The 16241-nt window shown below is 41.2% G+C and overlaps 1 protein-coding gene across 1 annotated transcript in view; it reads left to right on the forward strand.

Annotated features, from left to right (window-relative positions):
- The window catches only part of abhd12 (abhydrolase domain containing 12, lysophospholipase), a 118431-nt gene that overhangs the window by 33260 nt on the left and 68930 nt on the right, over window positions 1-16241 (forward strand). The window contains exons 6-7 of the mRNA XM_067989312.1: window positions 2367-2397; window positions 10534-10579. Of these exons, the coding sequence (XP_067845413.1) occupies window positions 2367-2397; window positions 10534-10579 (77 nt within the window). The remainder of the gene's footprint in view (window positions 1-2366; window positions 2398-10533; window positions 10580-16241) is intronic.

Genomic DNA, 16241 nt, shown 5'->3' on the forward strand with positions numbered 1-16241 from the left:
ATGAGAATTTTGAAATTGCACAAACATTTCACAAGAAGAATACTCTTAACAAATGTAACATAACAAACCTTGTTCTAAGAACTGCAGATACAAATCTATATTCCTAGAGTGAAAAATTAGGGACAACCATAGGGGAAGATTTCCTGTTTGTTATTTATAGCTAAATCGTAAATGTGGGTATAAAACAATGTTTCCAATTGCATTACAAAAAACAAACATAGGAAGGCTTCCCCGCACAATAGAAAGATGTTATATTATAGGCAGGAGAGACAAGAGGACTTGACTTCAAGAAACTTTTATTCATCACCAGCTGGGGCAACTCTTGTAGCTCAGCTGAGAACTAAGGAAGTCATTAGTTGTCACGCATAATTAATGATAAGGCTGGAAAAACAAAATAATGGTATTGAGTTGGTCATGGGGGTCAGTCAATCGTAACAATTCTAAGTTTCTCTCATTTCATTCAGCACACATACTTCTTGTAGATCTAACCTGTTTCATGGATTGAGCGATGGATTTCTAGCTTATAAGTCTCTTAGCCCTTAGCGATATAAATACATCATCATTTGTTCAACTCCCACATAGAAATAGATAGATCTGTTATTCTATGTTAGATAATCACCTAGCAGCACTGTTCCATTTAAAAGCTCCACGTTGTGCAAAGATTCCCACACTGTGCAATGTACAAGCCCTCTTTCGGCTTTTGAAGTTTTAAAATCGACCTCAGATCGCATAGGTTCTTCCCGGTGACTGAGTCACATGATGACTGTCTTTGCTGTATTTCATCATCACTTGATTTCTCAAGCCTGCTTAACCAGTTCATTTGCAGTAAGCCTTAGCTGGATAGAAGAATGCTGAAGGCTGGTTTCTTTGGGCAGAGATACCTCAGGTTTACTTTCTGTACAGAACCACAACTCCAATCCCTGATCAGATAAGGAGTTGAGCATTAGCAGAGAACATAATGCAACAGTGGCCCAAACAGTATACACACACCGGATCAGCTGCAGTCTGCATTGGCGCATATATCTGGGGCAAAAGGGTCATGCTCCTCATAGGATCTAATCAACCTCCTCTGGAAGACCTGTGATTAATTCCAGAACACCATGTTCAGAGACTGGTACTGCCCAATGCTGATTCTTACTCTGGCCGTAGTGTTTAAGGTGATTCTAGTGCCTTTAGTATCCTATGGATCAATTGCCTGAGGTTCAGCTGCAGTGTTGATCCAAAGTGGCTATTACACTAAGATTATGATTGCCCTAATGAAAGTGTGGCTATCTTTCTCTGGTCAGCTGTTAGTGTTGTGCTCCACAATGTGTCAGGTAGACCGATTGTTGATGAGGTAAGGGCCAGTATCCAATTGCTTCATTGGATCAGACAACTCTGCTTTGTAGATCTTCTAAGACTTGTCATTCCATCCTTGTACCTATCTCCCACGGAGGGAGGATCTGTTTTCTCGGGAAGAGTGTTAGCTTCTTCACCCCAAAGCAAGCTATCTATTGCTGATGACTTAGTTATTAGAAGGAGTGCCTAAATTACACTTCCATTAAAAATGCTAAGAAGGCTAACAGTGCCAAATGGAAGTTATTTTTTATTTTGTTGTCTTTATCAAACCTAGTGTCACATTACCAATTTGTAAATCTGCTATTTCAATTTCAATTGATGATCCAAAGCATTTAGACTACTCATCATATCTGTAACGTGTTTTTCTAATACCATGTTTGCTACGGTGGTAATCTGCATTATAGCCAGTAGCTGTGATTTTCCTTTCCCTTTTTAATTTCTATCTGTAGGAGCCGGTTCGTTAATTTAAAACAGGACCATGAGGGCCCATACTGTCTTGAAATATGATTTATTTAAAACTGCCTGTGATTGAGAGTTTAACCTGATATCCAGAATTAATGTCTGCACGAATCATGCTGTACCTCAGTAACAAATGCTATTATTTTTAAAGTGGTGATTTAAATTTCTACATAGAAATGAATATTTGGGTGGTGATGCAACATTTTTTAAAAATTTGTTGCTTTGTTTTTCAAAACTGTCTTTATTTTCCTGCAAAATTGCTCCATTGATTAGTTACCATTTATTTAGTAAAGTTGTATTGGAAGTTTTTAAGGACGATCACCCTGAGAAGTATTTATTGTGGTGGAAATTTTTTATTATAATGGTGATGCCTTTTATGTTGATTATTATTAATAATAATCATCATAACTTTTGTATTTTAAAAATGTAGGCGAGGCTAATTTTAATTATTTACATTTTAAACTGTTTGAAAATGACAAACTGGTAAAACCAAATAAATCAAAAAGATTCAGGAAAATTATTTTATTTGAAATTTGTTCTCATTTGCCTTTTTAAAAATTTGTTTGCAGAGGTGGTGATCACAGGGTCCAGCTATATAAGGTAGGTGGTCTTTTAAGTTGACGTAGGGAGGGTATATTGTTAGTGTGACGTTCCCACCACCCACAGTTAAAAAGCCTCCAAGAAAGAGTCATGCTAACTATCACTGTTCATCATTGTGTTCAACTCCATTTGAATCTCTTGGAGTTTAACCCTGACAACCCTCCTGGTATAATATTGGAAAGCATTTTTGCAGTTGTGCTTTGCATCTACAGCTGCTCCCCTTTCCAAGCTAAAGTTGGCAGCTGGCAGACCCCCCAGGGAAACGTTATCAATCAATAATTAGGACAAGCACTTCTCGTATCTTCCAATCTACACCTTCCCGATTAATTTTTAAACCTGGCAAAACCGTAATACTGCACTTTAGGGCGCTAACCACTGCATGCCTTGTTAGACGATGAGTGGAGAGTAGCAGACCTCAGATGATCCCACCATCAACAACACAATTATCTATGATTGGGAATGGTCCAGGTTCTTCAGAATGGCTGGAACAGACATTACCAGACCATCCTTCCTGAAACCCCTTATTGATCAAGATATCGGATAAGATGGGTGACAGTAGCTCTCTTCTTTCGGGAGAAATGGTTCAATGAGACTTCGGCCTACCCATATTTGGATCTTGAGCTGGAGTATGTGACCCAGATAAAATCCAAGATTTGGCCATGTACCCTCTTAGCTTTCAGTTTCTTCATGAACTAGGTCAAAAGCCTGACAAAGATAATTTTGCTTTAACTAGTGAAGGGAGCAACAAAGTTCTTGGGTGCAGTTGTATTTCTGTGTGACTCATGCAACAGAATGTCTCCGGTTGAGTCAAACCTTCTTTTGAGGTCAGAAATGTGATGTAGATCAAAAAGAAAGCAACAATGTGTAATGTCTGGTGCCATTGTAATAATATACATTGTAATATTAGTGAGCGTCACCAGATCCTAGCTTTCCCAATAGAAATACAGCTTAATAAAGTAGGACCGCAAGGAACTCAGCATATCTTTGATCACCTATCTTGATTGCATCGTGAAGATGTGATCCATTAACCAACTTTTTAAACCATCGACCATAAAAACAGATTTAATTCCCAAGTACCTGAATTCGAATCTGAGGAGTTATTTACTGGTGGTTATCCTGGGTAGCGATCTAAACTTTTGTTATATAAATCACTGTCACTGCTCCAGATAATAAAAAGTTTCAAAAAATTATCTCTTCTCTGCACAAAGCTCAAACTGTTCGACATTGTGACAAAACAAGTAATGTATTGTTCTCTAAAACTGTTTGGTGTCAGAGTTATGCTGTGTTTCCTTTTTCTGTGAAACATAATATAATCTTTCATCTTCAATGATTTTTTTTTCAAGACATTCAAGTTTATACTTGAGATGTAAATGTAATCATTACCAGACACTATTGCGTTGAGGAATCCAATGTACATAGAATCATAGAAGTTACAACATGGAAACAGGCCCTTCGGCCCAACATGTCCATGTCGCCCAGTTTATACCACTAAGCTAGTCCCAATTGCCTGCACTTGGCCCATATCCCTCTATACCCATCTTACCCATGTAACTGTCCAAATGCTTTTTAAAAGACAAAATTGTACCCGCCTCTACTACTGCCTCTGGCAGCTCGTTCCAGACACTCACCACCCTTTGAGTGAAAAAATTGCCCCTCTGGATCCTTTTGTATCTCTCCCCTCTCACCTTAAATCTATGCCCCCTCGTTATAGACTCCCCTACCTTTGGGGTCCAGAGGAGCAATTTTTTCACTCAAAGGGTGGTGAGTGTCTGGAACGAGCTGCCAGAGGCAGTAGTAGAGGCGGGTACAATTTTGTCTTTTAAAAAGCATTTCGACAGTTACATGGGTAAGATGGGTATAGAGGGATATGGGCCAAGGGCAGGCAATTGGGACTAGCTTCGTGGTATAAACTGGGCGACATGGACATGTTGGGCCGAAGGGCCTGTTTCCATGTTGTAAACTTCTATGATTCTAATAGTACCATGGGATCTTCTACGTCCGCCTCAGAGGGCAGATGGGGCTTCGGTTTAATGTCTCATCTGAAAGACGGCACCTCTGACGGTACAGCACTGGAAGTGTCAGTCTAGATTTTGAGCTCGAGTCTCTGGAGTGAGACTTGAACCCACAACCTTCTGACCCAGAGGAGAGAGTGAGCCACACTGAGCCATGGCTGCTATCAGGTCGACACGAGAAAAAGTAGCGTGTTTTACTGCTAAGTGATATCAGCCATCCTATGGTTTACTAATAATTTGAAAGCTCTAATAAAATATTAATATTCTCCCTTTCTTTAAAACAATATCAAACTAGATTTAATTAAATGACTCTGAGCAGGATTATGGGCTAAATGAATTGTACCCTCACTTACCGGCTTTGCTGACGATATATATCTCTCTACCAAGAGGTGGTTGATGCTGTCTCTCCTCTGTCTTTTCCTTCTCATCCGTCAAATGTTAATGCTGCTTGTCTTTTCAACAACAACCACTTGCATTTCTATAGTGCCTTTAACGTAGTAAAATGTCCCAAGGCGCTTCACAGGAGACTGATTTGGAGATATTAGAACAGGTGACCAAAAGCTTTGTCGAAGAGATAGGTTTTAAGGAGCATCTTAAAGGCTGAGGTGCAGCCACCAATGGTGTGGTGAAGGAAACCAGGGATGCGCAAGAGGCCAGAATTGGAGGAAGTCAGAGATCTTCTCGTCTGTCATAAACCTGCTACATTCTTTCTCTTGTTCACATGCCTTGGCTGTGTTGAGTTTCAGTACCTCTAGCCAGAACACTTTGTTCTCAGCAGCTGAACAAACTAATTCTAACTCCTCTATTTTTTGAGCTCCTGTGGTCATAATTTTTTTGTCTCCTGTAATCTGTTGCTCCACTTTTTTAAAATTTCAGCTTTTGGTCTGTCTGGGAAGCCCATCATTGCATCTATGCTGACACCCTTGTTACGTTTTTGGGTGGTTTTTTTTAATCCTTCTTGCTCTAGATGTATTTTTGGCTGCTTTGAATATTCTCTTAAATTAGCTCTTGCTCCTTATGTCATCAAATGTGTTCACATTTGCCCCATAGCTAAGTAATTTCGATAATGAACAGAAAACCCTTCCCTCCTTTAGATTTGCTTTAACTACTGGTTCTATCCCGTGCCTTTGAGGAGTGACAGAATGACAATGCTTGACCTTGCTTTATAGGCTTAAATTGCTAAATGAGTTTATTGAGCAATTGCTGAACAAGTGAATAAATCACATATATTTACCATCGGTGTTAAACTATGCTAACTCATAAAAACAATAAATAGTTCACAAACACTATACTGAACTGTATTTTTTATACTTTATTATTTATGTATATTTTTGCCAACTGTGGAAGTGTCCAGTTAGCTTATTCCAGTCAGAGGTACTATATAGCTTATTTTCCTTCAGCTGATTTACAGATCAAACTCAAAAAAAATGTTGAATATCTCCAGGCTAATAACTACCCAGAAACAGTTACTGTAGCTTAGTGGAATTGGAATAACTTTTAAATTCAGAAGAAGCTGCCAACCAGAAATCTATTTGAACCAAGCGCACAGGATGTTTATGTTTGAATTGTGTCGCTTGGTTCCTCCATCAAATAAATTTAGCCAGCGATAGCCAGTCGTCACATTTGTATCACTTTAGACTGGGACAGTTATCTGTGAATGCTGCTGGTTTTTAACTCCTTATGTGCCATAATTAAATGCCAAGCTAAAACTGGACAAAAAAAGCTTTATTTTTGTCACAACAATTTGCATTTATATGGCGCCTTTAACATAGTAAAATGTTCACAGGAGCGTTACCAGACAAAATTTGACACAAACCACGTAAGGAGATATTAGGACAGGTGACCAGAAGCTTGGTCAAAGAGGTAGGTTTTAAGGAGTATCTTAAAGGAGGAGAGAGAGGCAGAGAGGTTTAGGGAGGGAATTCCAGAGCTTCGGGCCTCGACAGCTGGAAGTATTGCCATCAATGGTGGGGCGATGAACATCAGGGATGCGCAAGAGGCCAGAATTGGGGAAGCGGAGACAATTACATTATCCCACATAATGCAAGTGAAAGGACTATTAAAGGAGGAAAGGCCTCCTAGTCTTTTTTTTTTGTAAAAGAACAAAAACACTTTTTATTAGTGCTATGGATACTGGGATACCACTTCCGCACTACACTTTTGTATTCTCTGCTGGAGAGTGGGAAAAGCAAGAAAAAATGATAAACAAAAGGAGAAAGAAGAGACAAGAAAGCCATATACGTAGAATGTGCACCACAGAAACGGACCATTCGGCACCACAGAAACGGACCATTCGGCACCACAGAAACGGACCATTCGGCACCACAGAAACGGACCATTCGGCACCACAGAAACGGACCATTCGGCACCACAGAAACGGACCATTCGGCACCACAGAAACGGACCATTCGGCACCACAGGTCCATGCCGGTGTTTATACTCCACACGAGCCTCCTCCCACCCATCCTCATCTAACCCTATTAACATATTCTTCTACTCCTTTCTCCTTCATATGTTTATCTAGCTTCCCCTTAAATGCATCTATGCTAGTCACCTCAACTACTACTTGTGGTAGCAAGCTCCACACTCTAACCACTCTTTGGGTAAAGAAGTTTCCCCTGAATTACCTTTGGATTTATTACTGACTATCTTTGATACGCTCGTGGGACAGCTTCCCATTGAATGAGTGCCGGTTTCGAGTTTTTAGGTGGCTCGTCCACGTTGCAATATCCAGCTTCGCCACAGCCAAGTTGGGCCGGCTGTTAGTGAATCGTAGGTACTTAAGGTAGGGAGGAGGGGTTGATCTGTGATTGGGAAAACAGACGTTACCGCCAGGTTCACTTGGCATGGAATCCACCATAACAGAGACGTGACTGAGCTAGTGTCGTTTGGTTAGCGGCCTTGCTTGCCGATTACCCATGATCATCATCTGATGGTTGCGCTTTATTACTAACTATCACACATCAGACAACATAACATAACAACGGAATTAACATGTAACGTATTTACAGAGAGTCCGATTAGCGGCTGTTTAGTTGACCCATCAACTATGTCATTTCAATGTCCATACTAGCAGCTCTTGTTGCGGGGACCCCCGTGGGGTTGCTTCTATTCTGGTTTCCGTACCCACTGAACTGGGGATTGATTGGTGTATCGGCTCTCCTCTCGGAACGCCCTCCTTGAGGTTTGGTGGAGCTCTCTTCGACATCACCGGCTGAGAACTACTTTCGTGGTCCCCTGGTCTTCGGAATTGACTGACAGTCCGTTCCAGTCCAGTCTTCCACGATTTGGTTTACAGCTGGGCACTTGTAGATCTTGACTTGTTGCCATCCTCTATCTAGGACAACTTGATGGAGGTACGTGATGCTAGAACTGCAGGAGTCTGTCTAGCGGTGCAGCTTTTGTATTTTACGCCTTGGTTAGCTGCCAACAAACGGTGGGGAGGTTTTTTGCCCGGTACCAATCCCAACCAGCCGTGAGCGAACTCACATATTTTTGTTTTAGAAGGTTCCCCTCCTGAGGGAGTGTGATCTCAGTCAGATCACTCTTTATGCATTCTTTGAGCAGTCGAGACCGCCACGTATCTTATGGAGGCTGGCGGGAACACGACTCACTGTGACCGAGAACACACAAGACAATCACAGTTACAGTAAGACGAAGACTTCACCAAATGAGTGCTAGTTTGGTCGCGATTTAACAGCAGACCTGCATGACTACAGCTACCATCCTACTATAACCGGACTTACTAAAACAAACACCGGTTGAGGGCAAGTCATTACCCCCAACTTTTGGTTCCACACCAGGCATCTGCCTGGGCTCTTGCCTGAACAGGTCAAGAGAGAAATCGCTTACCTCCGTGGATCTACGCAGATCACCCTTCAAGCAAGTTCTTTGAGCAGCCCATTCAGCCAATGCTGTTGTTTCCTGCGGGACCACGTGGAGGTACGGCTCGCTGTGACCGAGAACTTACAAGACTGTCACAGCTACAGCAAACAGAGGGCAAAACTCCGAGTCCGCCTACTAAGGCCTCAGAGTCATAGTTATATGGTCCCTAGTTCTGTTCTCTCCTACAAGTGGAAACATCTCTACTTCTTCCCTATCAAACCCTTTCATATTCTTAAAGACCTAAATCAGATCACCCCCCCACCCCCCAGTCTTCTCTTTACTAGAGAAAAGAGCCTAGCCTGTTCAGTCTTTCCTGATATATAGAACCACTCAGTACTGGTATCATCCTACTAAATCTTTTTTGCACCTTCTCCAGTGCCTCTATATCCTTTTTAAAATATGGAGACCAGAACTGTTCACAGTACTCCAAGTGTGGTCTAACCAAGGTTCTGTACAAGTTTGGCATAAATTCTCTGCTTTTCAATTCTATCCCTTTAGAAATGAACCCCAGTGCTTTGTTTGCTTTTTTTATGGCATATTAACCTGCGTTGCTACATTGTGATTTATGTATCTGTACCCCCAGATCCCTCTGCTCCTCTTCCCCCCCCCCCCCCCCCCCCCCCCAATTTGGACACTTATTTTCCAAGGAGTATGTGGCTTCCTTATCCTCCCTACCAAAATGTACCACCTCACACTTATCTATATTGCAATTCATTTGCCAAATACACACCCATTCTGCAAATTTATTAATGTCTTCCTGTATTTTGTCGCAGTTCTCCTCAGTACTAACTATAAATGCAGCTTTATTCCATACTGAAGGCTACACCTCTATTTTCCCACTGATGTGAGCAGAAGCCACCTTTTCACTGCCTATTTGCATCATTCAGAAGTTGGGGGAAAACAAGGATTCAGTTATGCATTTCTCCTGCAAGCACAAAGTGCTGCTCATAGGCCTGCCCCAGCTGTGCGCCTTTTAATGTTTGAAAGCAGCTATCAAGATGGTCAGTTCTTCTGCATTGTGTTGCTCCTCTGATGGCTCAGCTATTGATTTGGAACATTCTAGGTTTGATCCTTGGCCTGTGCTGAGTTTCCTGATCCTATCTGGGTGATAGTTGGAGCAGTATCCTTGGCTGCAGCACTCTAGCTAAGAGGCAAATCCGAAAGAGATCCTGCTTCTGATCGCTATCCATTGACCCTTACTGGAAGACTGGAAGTGTGCAAGGTGGAAGTAAAAGATTCCATGATACTATTCAAAGACCAGGGGAGTTCTCCCTCGTGTCCTGGCCAATATTTATCCCTCAACCAACATCACTAAAACAGGTGATCTGGTCGTTATCTCATTACTGTTTGTGGGACCATGCTGTGTGCAAATTGGCTGCTGCATTTCCTCCATTACAACAGTGACTGCATTTCAAAAATAGTACTTAATTCGCTGTAAAGCGCTTTGGGATGACTTGAGGTCATGGAAGATGCTGTGTAACTGCAAGTTCTTTAAGTATGGACATCCAATCAGAACAGAATTGGGCTGGGCTATTATCTACTTGTATTTGTTTTGCACTACAGTGGCATTATCTTAATCTGTGTGGAATGACAAACAAATGAAGAATGACATTAGGTTTTATTTTTGCAATGTGGTCTCCCACGTTACTGAAGTGTAGTTTATCCTCCAAGTAAATAATTCTTGCGCCTCTATTCTTTGATTTGGACCTCAGATCTATCAAAAAGATATGCAAATTAGTCTGAGGCTGCAGCTCATTATGGGAGTAGGAAAACTTGTGACTCTTGCAAGGCAGCAACAAAGCTCTCAAAGGGACAGTTTCTGTTATTTTTCTCTGTACGATTGTTTTAATGAATTCGTAAAAGAGTTTACTAGCAACATGTTTATGAACTTGCTAAGTAGGTGCAGAGAGGACAATATCAGAGACTGCTTTTGTGTTTTTCCTTGTGTGATGACCTGATCCCAATAAATCTGTGTGGGGGATGAACTATACTTAAAGAAATAGGAAAACCATATACTTTTCTATGTGCTGCTATATTTGAACAGTTTGAAGTCATGAATATATGAGGTACTTCTCAAAATGAAACTGTTTGTTGCTCACTTGTACACTGTTACGGTCGAATGGAGATTCTGTTGTCTTTGCCCCGAGTGTATCCATTGTTATGTCTGTGAAGATTCAAGTGGTGAACTTAATTGCCTTCCATCTCCACATTCTTGATTTTGCTTTCTCCCCATTTACAGGTCCTCAGTTCACAAGGCTACCATGTAGTCGCATTCGATTATAGGGGTAAGTAAATCTATAGCTGTTCATCTAGACTAAGAAAGATTTCAAAAAGTGTGTTTTCTTGCATGTCTGTAGATAAAGATCTAACATAATACTGTACTGGCCTGTTAAACTCTACAAGTAATGGGAAGGTACAAAAATAACCAACATGGGGAGGGTTAAATGTTCAAAACAAACTTGATTTAAAAGCAGTGCTGCATGAAGATACAAGAATAGCCAGAATTATGTAATTGCACAGAATCTACTGCATAAGCAGAACTAGCAGTATAATTGAGCTTGACTCACTTATGTCTGCAGTTTCACTGTCTGGGTCTCATGATTCTTGATAGGGCAGTGTTTGCACGCAAACTCGGTCTCTGTTTGATTTAGAACATGCATGGGACAAAAACCCAAGTTTTTTTTTGTTTGAGAATACGAACAAATGTGCTTTTTTTTCACCTTCTCACTTCTCATTTCAGTTATTTCCCTTCCTACCCTTTTAAGTTTGTTCACATGAGGCACATTCTCCTTTCTGGTAACAAGCACACCATACTACATAATAGCATATTTATGGGGCTGTACCTTGAATTGTCCAATTGCAAGGCTCTTTATCTTGGCCGTGTTGTTAAGGATGTGGCTCCCCTTCAGCGGAAAGGAAGTTCATTGCTTCTGGTCACCCTTGCTCATCTCTTGCATTGCTACTTGCGGAACAGCATTGACTGAGGCTTGGTACCAGCCGCCTGCCTTCATTCTTGATGGGGAGTGTGTGTAGCTTGAGGGGTCCAACAAGATTGGGTGGTTTGTTTTAAAACTGTAGCAGGATGTGTATATTGAGAAAATTGTAAGTGTATTTCAGTATTGAAAGAGTTAGTAGGGTTCTATCTGTCTATTGCACCCTGCAAATGAAATTAAAGCTGAATTAATACTTGATCACTGAATATCCTTCAAACTGGCTATTTATCAAGTCTCATTTGAGTGAGGAAAGGGATGTGAGTATTCTATAACTGTGTATGCAGTTGGAGTATTTAAAATTCTCATCCCTGTGTTCAAATCTCTCCATGGCCTCGCCCCTCCCTACCTCTAACCTCCTCCAGCCCCAAACCCTCCCGATCTCTGCGTTCCTCCAATTCTGGCCTCTTGTCCCTCTCCATTCCCTTCATCACACCATTGGCAGCCTTCAGCCGTCTAGGCCTTAAGCTCTGGAATTCCCTCCCTAAATCTCTCCACCACTCCACCACTCTATCTCCTTTAACGCCCTCCTTAAACCTACCTCTTTGACCAAGCTTTTGGTCTCCACTCCTAGTATCTCCTCTTTAGCTCGGTGAAAATTTTTTGTCTAGTTATGCTTCTGTTAAGCATCTTTTGTATGTTTTTCTGCAGTAAAGGTGCTATATAAATTCAAGTTGTTGTATTTAGTACGTGACATTAGTTAAAAGGACTTAAAAGTTGGGCTTCAGTGATTTTGCTGACATGTTGGATTTAACTGCTTGAAGGTGTGACTTGCTGGAAAAGAGACGATGATTCATTTTTGGAGATTCAAGGGAGAATTTGTGCATGTATACTGTATACATTTGAAAAAAATGTTAAGTGTTTGGTTTTTGTTTAGCTGCATGGCATAAATTTATGTACTAAGATTTGGAAACTGGATTCAATTTTACTCTAACATTGGATGATTAGCCACTTTTTACTTCCGGTGCTAGTAAGTTACTGCCTTAATCAATGTGTTTTATTACCAGGGGATACATTTTAGGCACATACCATTACAGGCAACATGGCAGTGTTAAATCTGAGGTCACCATGTAATGGGTAAGCACATTATATCCTTTCATCTCTGGGACCTGGGTTTGAATCCAGTACAGGCTGATGGGATAAAAGTTTTCCTTCTCTGATTGCTGTAAGTCAAATGAACAGTCTCTACGCATTTCAGATGCAAGAATTAGGATAAACTTTTCTTTTCATGGGGTAATTTTAACTTTTATTGCCAGGTGAAAAACGGGTGACAGCAAATTGGCCATCCGATTTACACCTCGTTTGATTTGTTTTTCCACTGAAGTGTGGCGATAAAAGTTTAAAATGACCCCTGCAGTGGGAATGTAATCCTCATTCACTTGAACAAGGGAGGAGACAGCATGAAAAGGAGATCTTGAGATTGCTTGAAAATCTGTTCGAATCCTACATAGCCAGCAAGATTTGGCAGCAATAACTTCTTTCAACCTTAAAATTAAAGTTTTTTCAAAAATATCTTCTTCCCGCCAATTTACTTCCCTCTGCCCCTGAAGACGCAGAGGTATGTTGGGATGTCGTTCCGTGGATGGGAGTTGCTCTCCGCTACTTGCTATATTTCACATATAAGCTTAAATGGATCATAGAATATTATGGCACAGAATTAGTAAAATTTGTCTTTCTCCATTTGAGAACTTTTACTCCTGGTTCTGTCTTTGTCCTTTTCTGTAACAATGCTAAATCTAATGGTGCGTGTTGGCAGACTATTTGAATATGAGGGACATCACAGCCAAGCTCAATTCTTCCCACATGTGCATTTTCAAGCAAAGGTCACTGGTCTGGTGAAGAACTCTGGCTGATATCCCTCCTCTCTCTTTCTTTTCCCCTCTTTCTTTTCCCTTTTTTCCTTTCTCTCTCCCTCTCTCCCTCTCCATAGAAAATAGGAGCATTCGGCCCTTCAAGCCTGCTCCGCCATTCAGTATGACCATGGCTGATCCTCTATCTCAATACCATATTCCTGCTGTCTCCCCATACCCCTTGATGCTTTTGTGTCTAGAAATCTATCTAGCTCCTTAAATATATTCAGTGACTTGGCCTCCACAGTCTTCTGTGGTAGAGAATTCCACAGGTTCACCACTCTCTGTGTGAAGAAATTTCTCCTCATCTCAGACCGTGACCCCTCGTTCTGGACCCCCCCCCCCCCCCAGCCAGGGGAAACATCCTCCCTGCATCCAGTCTGTTTAGCCCTGTCAGAATTTTATACGTTTCAATGAGATCCCCTCTCATTCTTCTAAACTCGAGTGAATACAGGCCGAGTCGACCCAATCTCTCCTCATATGACAGTCCTGCCATCCCAGGAATCAGTCTGGTGAATCTTCGCTGGACTCCCTCCATGGCAAGTATATCCTTTCTTGGGTAAGGAGACCAAAACTGCACACAATACTCCAGGTGTGGTCTCACCAAGGCCCTGTATATCTGCAGTAAGATACCCTTGCTCCTGTACTCAAATCCTCTTGCAATGAAGGCCAACATACCATTTGCCTTCCTAACTGCTTGCTGCACTTGCATGTTTGCTTTCAGTGACTGGTGTACAAGGACACCCAGGTCCCTTTGTACATCAACATTTCCCAATCTATCACTATTTAAATAATACTCTGCCTTTCTATTTTTCCTTCCGAAGTGGATAACTTCACATTTATCCACGTTGTACTGCATCTGCCATGTATTTACCCATTCACTCAACTTGTCTAAATCGCCTTGAAGTCTCTTTGCATCCTCCTCACAACTCAATCCCACCTAGTTTGTTTTTCTTTCTCTCTTTCTTTCTCTCTCTCTCTCCTTCTCGCTCTCGCTCTCCTTCCTCCATCTCTTTCGCGGAGGTGCTGAGACCAACTACTGCAGCCCTTATGCCATTGCAGCAACTAAGATAGAACAGACTGAATCAAACCTTTGTCCTATGGCCTACGTGAATTAAATGGTCAGAGACATGCCACCTTTACCATTGCCAACTTAGCCATCAGGGGAACCTTACAAATCAATATTCTGAGCTGCCACTTTAGTTAGGTGGAGTACTTCCAACACACAAAATAAATTGATATTGGTTGAGATCAGAAATAAAAGCAATGCACATTGCATGCTTGTTAATAGGCACAAAGTGGACTGGAGCATTTGCCCTTTCTAGCTGGGACCAAGTCCATACTGATGTGCTGAAGGTCTTCCTTCCTTTGTGGGTATATGGGTTGTAAGTTTAATGACCTTGGGTAGTGTAAATCTAGTTTCAAGTAGATGTAGGTCCAAACCTGGGTCAAAATCCTGGAACTCCCTACCTAACAGCACTGTGGGAGAACCTTCACACGGATTGCAGCAGTTCAAGAAAGCCGCTCACCACCACCTTCTCAAGGGCAATTAGGGATGGGCAATAAATGCTGGCCTTGCCAGCGCTGCTCACATCATATGAACGAATATTAAATGAAATAACACTGACCATAATTTGGGGCTAATCTACTTTTTCCCAGAGAGGCCATTAGAAGTGCATTGTTGGGACAGAGGAGATGGAGCTTTATGCAAGGCCATACCTGACCCAAGTGCGCTAGATACCAACACTTAATGCAAAATGTGGAAAATATTCCATTCCTCAGCACTGTCACTCTTCACCTTGATTAACATGAAGCCCGCAATTAATGAAAATCAATCTTTTTAATGGGACCATTTGTTCAGGCATCAATTCATTTCTAACACATTAGATTGGATAATCGGAAATATTCGAGATTTTGAATATGTTCTTCATCACAGATGTCTCCCCTGAAAAGCTTCTACTCAGGCACAGGGCATAATTGTTTATCTGGTAACACCAATCTTGGATTAATGTCTGTGCACTCTCTCTTGTGGCATTATGTTCTTGCTATTATGGCTTGGTAGGTGATGACAGATTAACATCCCACATTTGTACATCAGCCAGCACAGTGATTTCCTATTTGTGCATTATGTTGAAATGAACAAAAAATGGCTACTAAAACTTGCATATATAGTACAGCCTGCCTATCTACGCTCACATTATCTTCTGTACGCGATTAACCGGGAAAATGATTTGCAGGAGTCGAGGCCAGTTCAGAAGAGCAGTGGAAGTGCATTATATTTCCTCCTACTTTGAAATGGAGTACAGTACTGCAATGTAATACTGTTGCTGTTTTTTTTCTTATTCTGAGGTGTCCAAAGACAGTTGCACAGGAACAGACGGGATGGGGTTGATTTTTATGCACGAACAAGTCAGTGGGGAAAAGTAAACACTGTACAAGATGAATGCAATGCAAGTGAACAACCACCAGATTGAATCGTGTAACCTTCAGAAAGACACTAGGGACTACAAACTTTGAAGCATAATATATTCCTTTCAAGGAGAAGAATATAATTGCAACATTTTTTTATGGCGTTCTTCGTTTTGGGAGAGCAGCCGAAGCAAATTTGCTTAACAAAATGGCAGCAGCTAGCCTAAATCCGACTGGAGTGAGAATTCATACGTATCTTCTTGACATCATGTATTGGGTTAACTTATTTTTAAAAAAAATTTAGAGGAACTTTGTGAGCATGAAGGTGACCTTATTAGGACAGTTGCCGGTACTGAGTTCATTGTAAAGTGCAGTGAAGCCTCATTATAATCAAATGAATGTCTATGTACGATGAATGGATTGGTTGAACCAGTGCAATTTATTAGGTTGTACCACTTTAGTCCATTGCAGTTTAATTTAGTGGAATTCTTCCTAATCTGTTATAAGCCTCCATTACGATGGATAATCACAGTTCCACTGCAATTGCAATGGCTGTGCCGGAATTGACTTAGGTTAGAAACAAATACTTGGTAAAGATTTGCTGTCATCAGATTTTTCTGTTGTTTAAATTTGATAGCATTGATGCATTTAAGGGGAGGCTTGATGCATAAATGAGGGAGAAAGGAATAGAGAAATAA

This window comes from Heptranchias perlo, chromosome 8 (assembly GCF_035084215.1).
Source record: "Heptranchias perlo isolate sHepPer1 chromosome 8, sHepPer1.hap1, whole genome shotgun sequence".
Classification (NCBI taxonomy): domain Eukaryota; kingdom Metazoa; phylum Chordata; class Chondrichthyes; order Hexanchiformes; family Hexanchidae; genus Heptranchias; species Heptranchias perlo.